This window comes from Cygnus atratus, chromosome 8 (genome assembly GCF_013377495.2).
Source record: "Cygnus atratus isolate AKBS03 ecotype Queensland, Australia chromosome 8, CAtr_DNAZoo_HiC_assembly, whole genome shotgun sequence".
Classification (NCBI taxonomy): domain Eukaryota; kingdom Metazoa; phylum Chordata; class Aves; order Anseriformes; family Anatidae; genus Cygnus; species Cygnus atratus.
In genome coordinates this window covers 3,386,647-3,404,618 of record NC_066369.1, presented here as the reverse complement: position 1 = coordinate 3,404,618, position 17,972 = coordinate 3,386,647, and the positions used below count along the sequence as shown (strand labels likewise).

Sequence of the window (17,972 nt, the reverse complement as noted above, 5' to 3'; positions counted from 1 at the left end):
GGCAGGGAACAAACTTTTTTAAGCAGCTGCAAATAGCAAAAAAAAAAAAAAGTAGTTAAGCAAAGGGACACAGCTGCACTTTGGGGATACCTTGAATTCTCCTTAATAACTAGTACATACAAGTAATTTCTTCAGTCATATTTTCTGATATCCATGCTGTTATGCAGTGAAGGTTGGATAGTTAACTCATAACCCATTCATTTCTGGAAAAATAAATACTTATCTCAAAAACCTAAATCAGCTAAATGTTGCCTGTGTATCACAAGTTGTGGTCTGTGTGGTTCTTGTAGATGGACTAGAGACTATACAATCAATACTTTTATCAGAAGATGTACCAGATGAATATTGAGTTTTAGTACCTTCTGATGGTTTAAAATAGGACACTGTACCTTTTACTACAAATAAGTACTTTCCAGAAGTTTCTGTGGATCCAAGAAAGCCAACAGTTTCTTTTCATTTTCATAAGTGTTTTTCATTTATGACACATACTGAAATTGAAACAGTACTAACAGTTCCCCTCTAAAGAAAATAAAACCTAGAATAAAAATTCACCTAACTTTAAGAGCTATAGGAATGGTAGATCTAGGTCTTATACTTTTGTAACCACTGCACCCTTTACCATTGCATTTAAAATACACTATGTAAGACATAGTATGTCATTATAAAGCGTTATTATGAAAAAGAACACATTACCTTCAGTTTTATTGCAGCCTGGATTTTTGAGATAGATTATTCCAGGTGTCTAACTTCAGAGACTTCTGTTTACATGGTGTTGTTTTTTTTTTTGGTGTGGAAGTAAAGCTGTTTCTGCTCTGTCATTCCTTCTGTGCTTGTAGTTGGAGACTTGTACCCAAGGCCTTAGGAGCTGAGCATGACTATACCCTGTTGGTCTAACGATGGAGAGAATTTCATACTACTGCTAGGCTCTTCATTTACTAATTTTTATTAAACTAAAAAAGTATTCTTTGTCATTGCAAATTTGACACAAAATATTGAGGTGAAAAGTAGCCTATAACTATATAATATGATATAGCAGGAGAAAAACACCTTAAGCGTTTCTCAAACCAGGCAAATCATTTGCTGTTGAGTTCTCAGTACATCTTGAGATTACCACTTTTAAAAAATACCAGTCTATGTATTGAAAGACTATGTGTTTGGGATGTGCATTTCAATTATAATAATCTTACTTCTCACTAAAACTCCACTACTTCTAGACTGAATACTTCAGGCAGCACCGAAGGATCCATGTCTCCACTGAAGGCCTCCAAAGTCATGACAGTTAATTTACCGTCTGCAGAAAGAATAAGCAGATTTACCGCATCCTCAGGCTCTAACCTTAAAAGGTTTTTTTTATTTCTCATTTTGGTACAAATACTTATTATATATTACAGTGGTTTTCAACACATATGCAGTCTATGAAGGACTTGCTGTTCTTGGGTGTGAGAGGGCTTACGTTTACTTATAAAATTATTTGTTGTTCCACTAGCCAAACTTCAGTTGCCTACAGATGGGGAGAAAAAAAACAAACAACCCTGCCCCAAACACACACATGTAAAAACACTACTGGTGTGAGTTTGGGGAGGATTGTGTCAATTCAGAAACAGTATTATGTTGCTCTTTTTTATATTCATCTGAATTTATAGGAGCTTTGCAACTATGCCTATAAATCTGTATATTACTAATCTCAAAAAAAATACTGAGCTGTAATTGAAATTATTTTTATGAACCCTTGATTCATTGCTATTCAATTCCATTACTACTACTGTACTAAGTAATTATGGATGTCAAATTAAGTATATAATGATGCATTTTTCATAACTTCTGGGCACAACTATTTACTTTTAAAACAACTAAATCAGAGATATTTCTTGACACCTTATTGTTAGTCTCAAATTTTATCATATTCCTTCCTGGTTACTTGAAGACTTTTATCGCACTACCTCTAAGAAACAGAAGAGGAGTTCCTAAACTTACATGTAGACAAAGTATGTTAGTGTAGGTCAGCCACTGCCTCAACCTTTTAACACAATCTCCTGCATGTGCGTGTGATTTGACAGAGGTGAAAGCTGACAGTGGCTTGAGTAAATGAAGTATGGGAACTCCTAGCACAGAATTCTCTTTTTAGTTAATTTCATCTTTAGAGAAGATGAAGTTGTGTGCACACATTGTTTCAGAATGGTCCATATTATTCACCTAATGTCTTCTGAATTGTCTGTTATGTGTACGTACTACATACATTGTGTGTATTTTTTCCCCCCATGTGTTTTCCATTCAGCGTTTCCATAAACTCCAGACTAGCCAGTTCTCTAGGGAACCTGTATGCTGCTTCAGATGATGATGAGACCAAAATGACATCATCGTCCTCTAGGACAGGTTTTTCTGTAAGCCAAATCTCCAGCCACTTGAATGGCAGCTTGCAGCTGCCACACAGAAATAACCATGAACTGAACAACAACTTGTACAACAGAAACAGCAGTAGTGGCAACAACCTGAGCAGCCAAACCAGTTTTCACAGCGCCGTGACAGATGAGTATGCATCAACCCTCCTTTATGGGCCTTACAGCTCCTCAAGCACGATACCAGAGTCGATCAATTCCTGTAAGTTCAGTCACAACTCTTTCAGGCTTCTGACCACTGCTGATCTTCCTTGCTTCTGTGAGCAAAGCTGTTGTTAAAAAAAAAAAAAAACTTAAACTAGATTAATTTTCTGACTTCCTTTAATACTTTTCAACAGCATTTTGTCTGTTGCCTTTTTAAGTAACTATCATTTCAGCTGCTTTTTTTCTGCTTTTTTCTAGCATCTAGATCATGAAGGTTTTATGAAAATAAATCAATACTAAACTTAAGCTAGTACCTTTCTTGATACCTTTTTTATAGACCTTCATCCCCTTTAGATTTTCATTTCAAATTATTAATAATATAGTTTATAATTTTATTATGTATCTTAATCTTCATGCAAAAATAGATTTAAAGAAACTTTTGTATTGTTTGTGTCATACTAAATGGAAGATAGTGCATTCTTAAGGATAGGATTCCTTTAAAAGATGAGCGTGCTTGACTTCAAACCGAAGTCCTCTTGTAACATTAAAAATATTTCAGGGCTATATATTTCTGATGGTCTTACCATTTTAGTTTTCCTACCTATACAACTTTGCTGCCTTGGGTTTATTTTGTGCCCTTTTTCTGTGTGAAAGAGTATGTATAAAGAGGATACGTGAATAAATTAGTGCAACTTGAAAGTGATGCTGTACAAAATGTAGAGCAGAGAGACTACAGAGACTTCACTTGTGGAATCAGAAATAAATTCAGCTACAGAATGTCAATTTCAGGGAAAAAATAAGCATTGAAAAAACAACTTAATATATCTGGTTTCCAAAGATTGGATATCACACTAATTATTAAAATTACTGCACTGTACTTAATGGAATATATTGCCTATAATTAATTGAACCCATCAGCCTCCATTTATTACTGACGCTTCGTATATTTCATTTTTCAGCCACTGGAAATAAAATGAACTTCACATATAATTAACTTGAGAATATTGCACCTTTCCTTTCTGTTTCCTTACCACAGACACATTATTTGTTTCAGTACAACTAAAGTTTTAGTGTTATACCTGCTACTGTTTTTCAGTGTGGCAAGTCCCCTGCCTTAAAACAGGCGATACACACCTTGCATGCTATTAGGACATCAGCATAAAAGGTCATTCATGGGTTGTGTTGTGCTCCTTTTTTTTTTTCCTGAAGTGAGAGACCAGTCTTCTCATTAACAGCTAGTATATTGGCACCACTTACAGGTCAGAAGCCACATGTTTATAGCTTGGGTATATGAGTTGCACTGTATGAGGATAGGCAACAATAGAAAATGCATTTTCACTGTTTCATTGTGGAATTAATTTGTGTGGGGGACTGAAACCTAGCTAGTATGAAAAGTATTTTGAAAACAAAACTGCTGTGAGGGAACTTGTTACCTCTTAGATGTTTTGTTATTACTTCGATGGATGCTTGCATTTGAAAAGTAGAGTTATGTGCTTCTTATCCACTGCAACTTATCTGCAAATAAGTGTTAATATTCCATGATATTAGGATCACTGAGTGATCTGTATTGAGTTTAAATTTGAGTTTAAACAGTACTTTAAGCACTGGCAGTAACTTATGTCCTAGGGAGTTCTTGAATACTACCACATTCTTTTAAGTTACCAGAAGTTATTTTACCTCTTTAAATTGGTACTATTTTCACCTGTTATATAGGATCTTACGAGGCAAACTACATGTAATTGAGATTTGTTTCAAGCTGGATGCAGAAACCACCCTAGTAACTTTTATAAGGAAACCAGTTCTAGAACAAAACTGTTTTAGTTCAAGCTACTAGTTTGGTTGAATTCTTCCAGACACAGAGATGAAAAGAGAAGATGAAAAGCTGTACAGCAAACTGAGGATATTTGATTTGAGACACAGCCATGAGTATTTCATTTATTGATAAATTCTGATGATTCTAGAAAGTCAGCCTTTCTAGGTGATCTCAGTTTTGTATCCAATAAGCTTACAGAAATTCAATTCTCAGAAGAGGATAACTGACAAAGGCTCCAGCTGTGTATAGTGGAACAAAAGTCAGTACACAAAGGTAGAGAGCAATCACTAATTTGAGTATCTAAGTGGCAAAGCATGTCAGTTTTGGATTTCTCGCCTTCAATAACCTTCAATATTGTCACATTTAAATAAATTTGAACAATAATTCCTGGGAAGGTCAATCCATTCCTGTAACAGAATAGTACAATAAGAAGTACCTAGTAATAGTACAATAGAGTACCTTGTGTAACTGATATGCTGCCAGAAGTAATTCTTTGTTTTTAGCCATATCTTAGTTACAGCTACATATTACACATTAATACATAAACCTACATGGAGAGCCCTAAGGGGTAGAGTTGCCTTACACCAGTAACATGACTTGATCATGAAAAACAAGTTGCCGTTATTTATAATAGCTCCGGTTAGTTACAAGAGTACTAAATAGTAATACAAACCATTCCAGGAACAACAGACACACTTCCTCAAACAGCTAAAGCTTTAGAGGTTGAATAAAAATACTACATCTTAAAAACTTGTAACTGTCATCTCCTTTGGAAGGGTAGTTGCTTTATGCTACAAGTAATCCTTAACAAGAAAAGCAAAGTTGGTGGGCTTACCCCTTAAGCATAGGCTTAGAAATTAAGTAATGATTGATGCCTTGTTTCTTATTCTGTCTAGGTATTTACAGAAGGCTAGCACTATGTTGCTATTTAATCTGCTGTGAAATAAAGATTAAGCTGTAAATTTAAAGATAATGGAACTGATCAAATAATTCCTCAAACATGTAGGAAAAGGGGCTGGGTTTACAATATAAATTACTGTCTTATGTCTAGTATTGGAGCTACATGCTTTCTTCTTAGATAAGGGTGAGAAATTCTTACAAAAAAGGGAGGAAAGTGAGGAACATTGATTCTTGCTTAGTTTAAGCAAGAGGAAAAGAGTAATTAACGAACAGGTAAATGGTCATCCTGACACTGTAAAGCTATGCGCATCTTTGTAAGGAGGGAAATATTGTTCCCTTGCAACAAAACTATTAAGTGACTTAAAATAACGATTTAAATGAAATCTGTTAGGCATTGAATGAAGCTTTAGATTGAACAGGAAGTATTTCTACAGGAAAAAGTAGCTTTCTAGAATGTGCTGCTATCTTAATGACTTAGTAATGGATGTAACGGTATAAGTTTTCAGCAGTTCTTGGCTTAATACCATTTGTTGATGAGGAGTAGAGGTTATACAGTCAAATATCTAATCTCTGCATACTTGTTTGTCTGGTAGTGAGTCTCAAATTTACTGGCTAACACAGATCCTACTTGATATTGGTTTATTTTGAAGACTTTATTTTGATAGTTGGTCCCACTACTGGAAGACAGTCACACTTAAAACCTTTTAATCTGAAACTTGATATATCTCTTTATTATAGTCCTTTAGCTTATTTTCTTGTCATGAAGACATTTCATGCTATTTATCTCAGTTTTGTTCTCTTTTGGTAAGTAGAACTCTTTGCATGTATGACACTGGCTCAAACATCCTTTTGGATAATGTTAGAATCCTTTACAGTTTTTTGAAAATTATTTTTCAGAAAGTAGAGGTAGCACTCTGTCATCTTTCAGGTGCAGAAAGCTTCTACCTAGTGCTATCCTGGTTATATATTCAAAGCTTGCATTAGCTTCTTTAACTGTAATGCACTGGAAGTGCAGGGGGATGGGGAGTTCTTGCTATCCAAGATACTGACACACATTATAGTTAAATGTCCTGCATTCCTTGTTCTTTTTTGTAGAACTCTGCATTTACTTGAATAAAAGCATCATTTTTTTCCCCCTTTTCTTCCTGGAAACAATTTGTGAACCACAGAAGATTGTTGTCTTATCTGGATGTCAGTGGTTGAAGTAATATTTTGCTTGTGGTGATATTCATCAGCAGTCATAAACTCATGAGCAAAATATGGAGTAACATGAAGCCTTATCACCTGTTCTGGCAGAATTCTGTTAAAAATAGAATTTTGTTTAATGATTTCCACTTCACTGCTTTAGATGCTGAAATTACTTGAAGTCTTGTCAGCCAAACCTTAGCCTTGATGCAGTAAGTGCTTTGTATTACATTGCACTTTTCTAATTGGTGCACATCAGATAATGTACCTGACAGAAGTCTATTACATATACCAATAGTTATGTTTATTCATTTAACTTCTCATCAAAGAAGTCTTGAAAGATATGAATTACATGCCTGTGCTTTTTACTAGCAGAATTCACTTAACCAGAGTTAAATGTCAAACTATCTGTAGTTGTACAGGTATTCTTATTTTGGAAAATCACCTTATTCTTATTTCTCTTTATTAGTTTAACTATTAACACCAGTGGTGAAGGAGCATTTTAAGATGGTTAGGACAGTAAATGTTCATTTCTAATGAATGTTCTTTAATATAATTAGTGAGAAAATGAGGAACTTAAGTTTTAGGTGATGCAAGTACATCATTCTTTTTTCCAATATGGAAGAGAATGTTATCTAATACTTATTTTCTCTTTTTTTATGAAAACTTTAACACCCATTTATTCATACTACTATTTCACATTCTATTTAAAACAAAAATAGCCGTGACTGTGTCTTCCTAAGGTTGTCAGCCATATATTTTTCCCTAATGGCTTTTATTCTTTCATCAGTGTAAGCTTGCTAAGTGTATCCATTTCCTTATTACCATGTTTTATGATGCTGTATGCTGATGAACTAGATAAAAAATTTGGTTTTAATAGAATGGACAACTTGCCATTCTGACCAAGTAGAATAAATATTTTATTTGCAAATTTAACAAGTAGGGTGCTTTGATTAAACATAATCTCACAATTATAATCTGCAGAAATAATCTTATGTATAACCACATCGAAGGTACTACAATAAGATTCCTTCCTTGGATTTATAACTATTGTAAACACAAAATATCACTCCTTACAGTGTATTTTTACCAGAGAGTATGTATCTGGGTAGTCTTAAGATGAGTCACCTTTTGCTTCTATAGCTGTCATGGAAACTGACAAGATGGAAAAAATTCAAAAATTGAGAAGTGCAACAGTATTTTAAAGTTTATGTATATGAACTTGATACTTTTAGAAGAGGTTTTCTTAACTACAGCTTAACATCGGGGAATATAGTTTTTTGAAAAAAAAAAATAGTGTATCTTACTGATCTGTAAATCTAGCAGACTCAAAGGGTCACTTGAAGTGTGTATGTAGTTCTTATAATATACCCTGGTTTATTTTAGTGGATCTTGTTTTCATATTATTTCTTGCCTTCTACAACATTCTTGTTTCAACAATGTTTTGGGAGAGTTGATGGGCCATTCAGACTTAATTACTTGTGAGATAAGGGTTTTATCCTAAAAATAGTGATGTAATACTTGAATTTTGCTCTCTTCGGGAGAAGGTGCATGTTCAGTTCCTAACAGATAAACCTAAATGCTGTAGGGTTGTTTGTTGTCTTTAAAAAGTTAGTTTGCAGCTGACTTAGTCCTGAAGTTAAATACGTATGAATATGGTTCTAGCACCTAGATGGATCCATGGTTTATTTTCTTTTCCAGGATACTTTCAGTGTCTCCTACTGAACAAGAAAATGATAATAATCTAAGCAGTTGCTTCAGCATGAATTTGATTAGAATGATATCATTAATTGTAGGGAAGCAATCTAATTCTTAGTTTGTTTAAATGTCGGATACTTGGGTATAAAATGCTGAGCTTGACACTGCAGGAGACCATTGTAGGATTACACATTGAGGATTTTACTTAACTAACTTTATTCTCTCTTTGTGGCAGTTCAGCAACTTCATCTTATTTTTCTTTTATATTTTTCCTCTATTTTAAGAAAGATTGTCTTAAATACCAGCCTGTGACTTGTAAAGGTGGATTGGGGCTTTCTGTTTTTAATAAAGCTTTCAGAATTAAAGGCTATACTTTGACTCACTGCAAAATAGGAGGTAGGAATGTGAATTCTAAAATAGAAAACTCCTCCATTTGAGATTAAAAAAAAAAAGCTAGGTTTTGAAATATTACAGTCAATCTCTTGGACAATGTAAAATGTTAAGAGCATTACTTAACTGTAAAATCCGGAAAAAAAGAAAAGAAAAACACCCCAACTATATTTTGATTTTTCAAACTCAAAAATTAGTCCGTATACTTTACAACAGCTATGTTGTTATAACTGCCACCATGATTTTAGTAATAGGAGCTTTACAGGAAGTGATTTCAATTAATCTTTCTAATCAACAAGTTTTCTAGAGTTTTAGTTGAATTCTTTCCTGTATTCAGAAGAGGCTTTGAAACATTAGGAAGAACTCATTACTTTATGAAGTAGCACTATGCGAAGGATGGAAACACTAAAAAGCATGCTTCTTGATTTTACAATAAATATTTAAATGAATAAAAAACACCTACCCATCTGTAATGAAAATTAACAAAACATGCGATCTTGTTTTCAAGCAATCTGAATGCATGGATATTCTTTTTGACATAGTCATAAATTTTTCTTTAATGCTTTTGTAATTTAGATTTCTAACAATTTAATGAATTTTAAATTTCAGAATACTTAACTTAGAGTTACTTATTTAAATTGTAATGTAAAATTTCTGGTTACTACTGTCTATTATGTCTTACATATGCTGCTCATAGTTCTCTGTCAACTAATGCCAGCTGTTCCTGAGAACAATGAATATGTACAATTTTTTCAGGTCATCCTTCTGTACAAGCTTAAAGTGATCTATTACTGTACATCAATTACTGTACATCACACAAGAGTGTATCACTAAATTTCCTGTGTTTTTGATTTTTGTTAACCAGCTTTGCTTGAAATTCAATTCTGAAGGATCAGTTTAAAATCCTGCTTTAGTTGATGCAACCATAATTCTGATTTTTAAAATATTCTTCCAAAAATGAGATAGCTTTGAGGATCATTCAGAGAGCAGAAGTTTCGAGTGCTCGTTAATGAAGGGATATTCTTTCTGCCTCCCTTTTTACATATGCAATAACTTGACAAATGTTCTCACTAAAGCTCATAACCCAGAATGGTTAGAGAACACTTGCGGGGGGGGGGGGGGGAACTTCTATGATTGTGTATTTCATAGTGACTCTGAGCCTATAACAGAAAAAAAGAATGCTTTTTACATCTGCTTTGTTTTACAGTGAATTGTTTTCTATTACACGATATCCTTCATTATCAAATCTATTTGCTGCTAAAAACATACCCTTTTTAGTCAGCGTCTCTGTATGCTGACAGCACTTTCTCAACCTAGGAAAGATTATCCAGATGGTCTCAGATCTGGAACATGTGAAAAATACATTTAAAAGACAACTTCAGAAACATATTTTGTTTAGTCTCAGTGTATAGGAAGAAAAAAAGCAGTATTAGTGTTCTAAAGGTTTATACTGAGGTGATTTTTCTACTAACAGGTTTCAATATGGATGCCAGTGTGCATTTCTATAGTCACAAGTTAGGAGGAATAGTGGAAAAACAGACAATAAGGCTGAGATTTCGTAGAACTCATGTTGTTCAATAGTTTTCTCTAATCCTACTGTATTGATGCAGTTTTAAATATGAGGTGTGGGGTGTGGATAAGTTGAGTTTGTTTACGTTTACAACTGTACCAGTACAATGAAGAACTCTCAGATAAGACTGACTTTCTGGTCATGATGCCTTCCTGAACACATTTGTACAGGAGGTAATAAAACGTTCGGTTGCTCTCTAAACTGATTACTTTATAAGAAAACTTTAATGGAACCAGAAATAAATACAGTAATTGGAAATACAGTAATTGGATTATGTCTTCGTCTTAAATATGCTATTTGCAGAGCCATATGAACAATTTGTAGTAACAGTATAATTTTAATCTTTTTAGTAATTATACTTGAATTTATTAATTTCTAAAATTATGATGCTGTAATTTTCTCAGTAATGAGCTACAACATTAAAATTTCCTATGTCATTACCTGAATCAGCACCTCAAGTGTGCTCTGTTTTTTCACAGTAGCACTTTCATTCTTATTCAGGATAAGTGGAAATAACTCAATTATAATAGCTGCAATCATACGTTTTCCCAACGCATTTTTAAAATGGTATTTTAAGCTGTTATTTCAGAGGACTTGTAGTACTTTCTCCAAGAATCTCTAGAATTTGGTTTGGAGAAGTGTAGATACAGAAAAGTTGATGAATTTTAGTGTTTGGTTTTTGAGCTTCTGTGTCCAGTTTTGAGTTGCTTGTATTTTGAGTTTTACCTATGCAGAAATTCAGATCCCCTTCCAACTCTTTTTCTTCCTCCTGTCCTTCCTCTGCTCCTTAAGTGCAAAATGCATATTGCATATAAATATAACCTCTTTAGTGAGTTTTAATCAGTTTTTCTTCTCTGCACAGTCCCTTCAGTCTGAATATGTTCAGTACTAAAGCCTTGCTGCTTTGGTGAAACCTGTTGAGCTCTTACAATGGAAGTCCTTCATGAAGAATTTAAGGAAAGATGCTGCTCATTCAGATGAGGATTCTTCAATAAAAGATATGTTAAAACCTTAACGCCAAGAGGCAACTTCTCAACAGCACAAAATTTCTGGTTAATGACTACTACAGATGCACTGAAGTTAAATTTGTGGAAATTATTACTCCATGTTATATACAGATTTAAATTTTTTAATGTTGAAACTACTTGAATGTATTTCTGAGTTTCATTATCACAATTATTAACTTGTGTACAGTCTTAAAATGTATTAAGAGAATATTTTATTAAGCTATATATATAAAATTATGTAAAAAATTAGAATGTTTTAATTTAGTTTTTCACTTCTTTGCTACCAAAATGTGTATTTTAAAGAATTTTTATGTTTATCAAAGATATGAAAAAAATTTTACAAACAAGGAGTTTTTTCTCATTTTATGGGTCCATCATTATTGCTTAAAGCCGAAGGTAATTACCTCTTTCACTAATTGGTCTTCTGTTAACTTAATGGAAGTCTAACTAGTGAGAGACTAGTTATTACACTGTCAACTGAAAGCACTTGAATACAGTCTGATTTCCACTTTCAGCTGCTGATCTTTCATAAGGAAAAATAAATTGAGATGCAACATATAAGTCACATCCTCAATTGCAAAAAGAAAGTAATTTAGCTGATGATTCAATCATATTATTAATACTTTCTTTCAATTTGTCTTAAAGGAACATTTTAACTTTTCAATGTAGAATGTTAAATTTTGCTCTGCCATACATACTGCAAAAATAAAGATAGACAACGCTTAAGTTGGTAAGAATACGTTTGTATGATGAATTTGGCAGTTCTGCATACTTGCATGTTGTTAACCTACATTTGGCAGTATGCATACAAGTTTCATTAGCAAAGCATATTGAAGTAGATGTTGGAACTCTGTTGAATTTTCACTTATTGATTGGATGTTCCATAAATCTTTTGATTTGAAAACTACTGTTAAAAGTATAGGTAGCGTAACCTGCTGTATCATAGAATAGTTTTCTCATTAGTAAAGATAATCTTTAATATATAATCAGGTGCAATTAGGAATGAAACTTTAAATGAAATGGTGTTCCAGTGAAGTATGAGAGATCATGTTTAAAACTTAGACTCCACAAGCAAAAAAAAATTAAGCAGCTGTGAAAACTTTATTTGCCATTGTAGTTCAGAAGACAAACACAATATAGATTTGTTACTCATTATTTTTTCCAATATCTACAGGAATTTGAGAATAAAATGGGGTTGACTTATCAGTCTTTGTTCCCGAAAACCTGTGAATGACCTGCATTTGCTCTGCAAATGAAGTTAAGTGCCACATAATTTTTTGAAAAGTTTTAGATCACAAATTGGTACATAAAGTTATGCTGAAAGTGTTAATAAGCAATACCGAGAGCAGCTATATGAATCACTGAATAAGTTACATGCAATACTGTACCTTTCCACAATTGTGTATATGGAACATATACACACACACGAAGTAGCATATGTGTGTGCATATATATACATATACGATATCCTGTATATGAATTATAGATTAATGGTAAGGTAATTCTACCTCTCAAGGAAAAAAAAAGTTGTGCTTTGTTATAAATAGTTTTCCTTAATAAAATGTTTAATTTTGGAATGTAGATATATATATTATACAGCTAATTGATAATAAAATGCACATATCAGTCAGCTTTCTTGTTTTTCTTGTCTTTCCTTATTCTTTAACATCATAACAGCAAAATCACCTTCTTCTAAAGCATGTAATACACTTACAAGATAACATTGCAAAAAGAAATGAGTATGATGGGTATCTTTTATCTCTAATCTTTCTAGCTAATATTCCTCTATTTGCTTTGCATAACAGTGTCAAGTATTTAATCAACGTGACAATATTATTCTCTGAAGATTGCATTTCTAAGTACCATAATTTAAAATGCCTCTTAATTGAGGAAACATTGCTTTCCAGGACGAGGATCCTTGTTAAAGGTGTAATACACCTTATCTATTTTACATGTGCAACAGTTTTATTTAGCCTCACTAATAATAGTAGGGTCTTTGTCTGTAAGAAAGCAAACAGTCATGTTTTCGTTTTGCTTTTTCTCCTTCCTTTAGTTAAAAATTAGCTACAAATGGTTTTAACATAGTTTAATTCTGCTGATGATTTTCAGCAAATTTGTTGTGTTGCATGATAACTTATCCATGGTGCTTAATATTCCTGTCAGGTAAGTCAGTACTGCAATAGGTGATGTTGATAGTAGGTAAGTAACTGTTGCATAGCCACTCTGAAGGACTGGCAAAATCAGTAATAGAACAGCTGCTTTAGCAGCTGCCCAAATTCTAGCAAATAACACAATCTTCCAATAACACAATAAAGGGTTCCTGTCACTACACTGAAACAATTAATGGATGTTGGTTTGGATGCATATAGTAACTACAAAGGAAGAACAGCTAATTAAAAAGTGTCTAGTACATTGAAAGCAATTCCTCCCTTTCCCTTTTTTCTATACTTCCCTCTTACTGATTTATTATACTAAATACAGTAAATGCCAGCTAATGGACAGTGTTTTGTGTTCTTAAAAATTTGTGATAAGTATAGCCAGTATTCCATAACAATCAACTTCTTAAAAAAAATAAAAATAAAAAAAGTTTGGGACAGTAAAATGTTAGGAAGTCTTTAGAACCTTATAGCTTTTCAGAAATACCCTAAATATTGTTTTATATCCTGTTCACTTAACCTTGAACTTTACCACTTCCATTGCTTCATATATAAATGCATCTCCTCCTTCTGGGAGAAAAAACTGTAGCACATGAGGTCTTTAAAAGGAGGTTGGATAAACATGGAAAGATGGATTAAATAAATCTAAAGGTTTCTACTGGGCCTACAATTCTGCGGATAATGCCTTATGGAACCATTAATCTCTTCAAAGTATGCTTTATGAAGCTTTTTGGTTAGGGAGATATTTCTTGTTACAGATTTAAAGAATATTTTTCAATTACAGTACTGCAGAAAGAGGAGGATTTTAGTTTCTATAATAACTGTTCTCTACTGACAGCTAAACAATGAAAGGCCTCAAAAGGTTTGACACATGATTAGATCTACACTGTAAAGTGCAGCAGGCAAAAAAATATGGTAATTAAGGGCCTGATCAAGTAAATTGCTCAGGTATGTCTTTAACCTTAAGCACATGAGCAATCTAGTTAATTAAAAAAGAACAGATACTCATAGTTGTAATGAATCCATATTTGGATCAACAGTCCTGTCAATTACAAACATGAGACTTTCTGCCAAATAAAAGATGTGCTATGTTGCAAATTAATCCATTGACCTACACAGATTAACTTCATTATCTTAAAGAATTTATTATGATTACCTCCTAACATACTATTTTGCTGTTATTTATCAGCATCGTGAGTTTGACAATATCTAAAATACCTTACAAAGATATCTTTAGTCAATACCCAGATAATACCTAACCAGCTGACAAAGTTTACTTATCTAGCTCATATATAAACCATGTGTACAAGCAGTTTCTCTCTTAATCAGCATTCCTTTTCTGGAATGCTTTTAAGAGGAAATTAAGTCATTTTTCTCGGTTTCTTATAAAATCTTTTCAATGGTAAGTAGAGTTAACATTTGGTCCCTGTTTGAGTAAAGCATTGTGGAGTACCTGGGAGAATCTCAGTGCCAACTCCTGCCCATCCTGTGACTGTGACACCCTGCTCTTCAACCAACTCTTACTCTGCGTGAGAAGTTTTCATTCCGTTCTGAAGGAACTTGCTTTTTGAATTGAATTTGTTGTGAAACTGTTTCAAAGACTATACCGATTCCATTTCACCTGTGTACTTAGTGACACAAACATTTACCTCCAGCAGGTTAGTGATGCAAAAAGTCCTGTTAGAGAAAACAAGTTGAGTGTTTTATGAAGAAATGTAGCATATGTAGGTTGAGGACCAGTTTCCTCAAATAAGAAATGCTGTCTTAGCAGGGATCTGTGTACCTATTGCATTTGAAAGATTTAACTTGCAAACATTATTATAGACCAGTTCTGAAATTGTTTAAAGAAACAGTACGTTTTTGCTTAACAAAAATAAGATCAGAAAAATCAGTTTCAGTATCTAGCAGAGGAGTTTCTACAGCAAATGAATTGTATTTTAGTAATAAGTGACTGATATTAGTTTGAAAGCTTGCTGAAAATTAAAGTTGCGTAAATGGGCTAGAACCAGGAAACTGGCAAAGCAAAGAGAAAAGAGTCAGACTGTGTAGTTGCAGTATTTCTGGAGCATGATAGATTTTTTTTTCCCTTCTTGATTTAACAAGTTGAAAATCTGCTGAATAATTCATGAAGAGTGGAAGGGCTGAATCTTCCTGGAATGATATACAGTGTACGTACTGTGGCACAGGAGAAACTGCAAAGCTTTGTATCAGTTGCTGCTGTTTCTGCTGCCGATTGCAAGGTGCTGCTGCTTTTGGCATTTTCACAGCTACCGAATCCTCAGTCATGCTCCCATCTGCTAACAGCTATCTGCACCCTATGGACCCACCTTCGCTAGCTAGTCTGTGGGATTTCTTGTTACCTCCCTACCTTGGACACTGCTGTTCTCCAGATCGCTACTGCTAACTGCATTTTCTGGACTTGCAGCTTGTATGACTGAAATCTGCCTTAGAGTCCCTCAGCTGCACATCCTCTCTCGTGTTTGGCGGGGGACTTCTGCAGCAGGATCTTCGGACCCAGCTGAGGATGGGATTTACAGGGAGAACCCAAAACTGAGCTGCATTCAGCGAGATGCCCAACGCCTCTTCCTGGAGTGCTAGCTCGCCGCTGCTGCTGCTCTGGGAGGACTCTTCCGGGACCCGCATCTTCCTGTCGCTGCTCTATGCGGTCCTTGCTATCTCAGGGACCTTATCCAATGTGATGGTCATCTACCTAGTTTTCTCCTTCAAGAAGCTGCAGACAACCAGTAACGCCTTCATCGTCAACGGCTGCGCGGCCGACCTCAGCGTGTGTGCCCTGTGGATGCCCCAGGAGGCAGTGCTGGGGCTGCTGCCCCCCAACTCCTCTTCCCTTCGCTCGGCCGAGTACCGCCTGCTCCGAGGGGGGCTCCTCGGCCTCGGCCTCACCGTCTCGCTGGCCTCTCACCTGCTGGTGGCCTTCAACAGGTACGTGCTCATCACCAAGCTGCCCAGCGTTTACCAGGCCCTCTACCAGCGGAGGCACACGGGCTGCATGATCGGGCTCTCCTGGGCCCTCGCCCTGCTCCTGCTCCCGCTGCTGCCCGGGCTCTGGACGCCGGGCTCGGCCCAGCAGCCGCCCCCGCGGCAGCCAGACGGCGGCTCCCGCTACACCGCGCTGCTCCTCGCCCTGGCCGTGCTGGGCCAGACGGCGCTGCTGCTCCACTGCTACCTCGGCATCGTGCGGCGGGTGCGGGGCAGCGCCAAGCGGGTCAGCGTCCTCAACTTCCACCTCCTGCACCAGCTGCCCTTCCCCGCCGCCCCGCCGCCGCCCCGCCGCGCCCAGCGCCGCCTCAGCAGCGTCTCGGTGCTGCTGCTCTGCTGCGTCTTCCTGCTGGGCACCCAGCCCCTCGTCTGGGTCAGCCTGCTGGCCTTCTTCCTGCGCCCGGCGCCGGCGGCGCTGCAAGCCGCCAGTTGGCTGCTGCTCTGCTCGCTCTCGGCCCTCAACCCGCTGCTCTACACGTGGCGCAGCGAGGAGTTCCGACGGGCGGCGCGCTCCGTCCTGCCGCGCGCCGAGGGCTCCGCCGCCGCCGCCCCGCGACACCACGCCGCCGCCACCGGCCCCGCCGCCGCCGCTCCGCCCTGCCCGCAGCTGCCGCGGCGCCGGGGCACGGTGTGCAGCACCGCCGCCGCGCCGCGCTGAGCGCCCCGGGGGACCCGCGGGCAACGGCGAGGGGAGCCCCGGCGCCTCCGCGCCCCGCCGCCCGGCGGCGCCCGCCGCCTCCCCTCAGGCGCCGCCTCACGTCCGAGAGCTCAGGCGCCCCGCTCCGGCAGCCTTTGGCAGCCTTGCGCTGTGCCCTGCTGGCCCCGCTCGCCTCTTGCTGCCAGCGGGCAGAGCCGTGAGGCGAGGCCGGGCGGCGGTGTCCCGCCCTTCGCCGCCCCTCAGCCCGCCATCCCGGCCCCACGCAGCGGGTTTGGAAATCTGCGGTGACTGGTAAATATGGCAGCGGGCGTTAACCGCTTCTGAGCTCTAACGGTTTCAGTGTAAGGCAGGCGCCTACATCTCTTTTTCCTGAGACTCGCTGCAAGTTTGTTTTTATAAAATCTGTGTGATTCTTTGAGCGTTTGAAATAATTGCTTTGAGCGTGCTCCCTGAACACAAGGTTCATTTGTGAAGAACTGGCAAATGTTTCAGACCCCTCCCTAAAAAATCCCTCAGGAATGGTTTACTTTTCCCCCAGCTTTACCATCTCAGTGCGCCATGCGGGACCCTCCTTGACCTTTTCTTTGGCAAACTTCAAGATGATGCTATTTGTGGAAATTGTTAAAAACATAGACACCTTTTTAGTAATCTGGTTTGGATTTTTTAAAAAAGCTCTTTATATAAGGCCTGTTTTGACAAAGGCCTCTGCCTGTGGTAATGCACTCAGTAAAATATAACGCAATATGGAGACTAGTGCTGTCCTTCTAGCCTTATCATCTGTTCAGTTACCAATTTGTTGTGTTTCTATTAAATACATTATTGTTGAAGTGGGATTTCACAGCTTCTGCTAAATATAAAATGACAGATTTTCTGTGGCATTTGGAAAGGCGACAACTCCTCCCACGGAGGGTGGTGAGGGAAATGGAACTGTGGTGGTGAGTGCTGCAGCCTCTTTCCTCACAGGAACAGACCTGAAACACCGGTGGTTCCTTCTCCTGTGCTTGACCACCTCCCTCCACTTTTCCAAGCTGATGTTGTTCTCATGGTGGTGTTAC

The 17,972-nt window shown here is 37.2% G+C and overlaps 2 protein-coding genes across 2 annotated transcripts in view; both read left to right on the top strand.

Moving 5' to 3' along the window:
* CDC14A (cell division cycle 14A) overlaps nt 1–12,733 on the top strand; it is a 57,852-nt gene extending 45,119 nt beyond the window's left edge. The window contains 4 exon segments of the mRNA XM_035537234.1: nt 1,215–1,343; nt 2,276–2,536; nt 2,538–2,598; nt 10,959–12,733. Of these exon segments, the coding sequence (XP_035393127.1) occupies nt 1,215–1,343; nt 2,276–2,536; nt 2,538–2,598; nt 10,959–10,988 (481 nt within the window). The 3' untranslated portion in view covers nt 10,989–12,733.
* Nucleotides 12,734–15,828: 3,095 nt separating this feature from the next.
* On the top strand, nt 15,829–16,917 carry GPR88 (G protein-coupled receptor 88). Its single transcript, XM_035537426.1, has one exon. The coding sequence runs from the start codon at nt 15,829–15,831 to the stop codon at nt 16,915–16,917; it is 1,089 nt and encodes a 362-aa protein (XP_035393319.1).
* The last annotated feature ends 1,055 nt before the right edge of the window (nt 16,918–17,972 follow it).

Coding starts and splice junctions, on each gene's coding strand:
- GPR88 (XM_035537426.1), top strand. CDS start 15,829: ATGCCCAACGCCTCTTCCTGGAGTGCTAGCTCGCCGCTGCTGCTGCTC.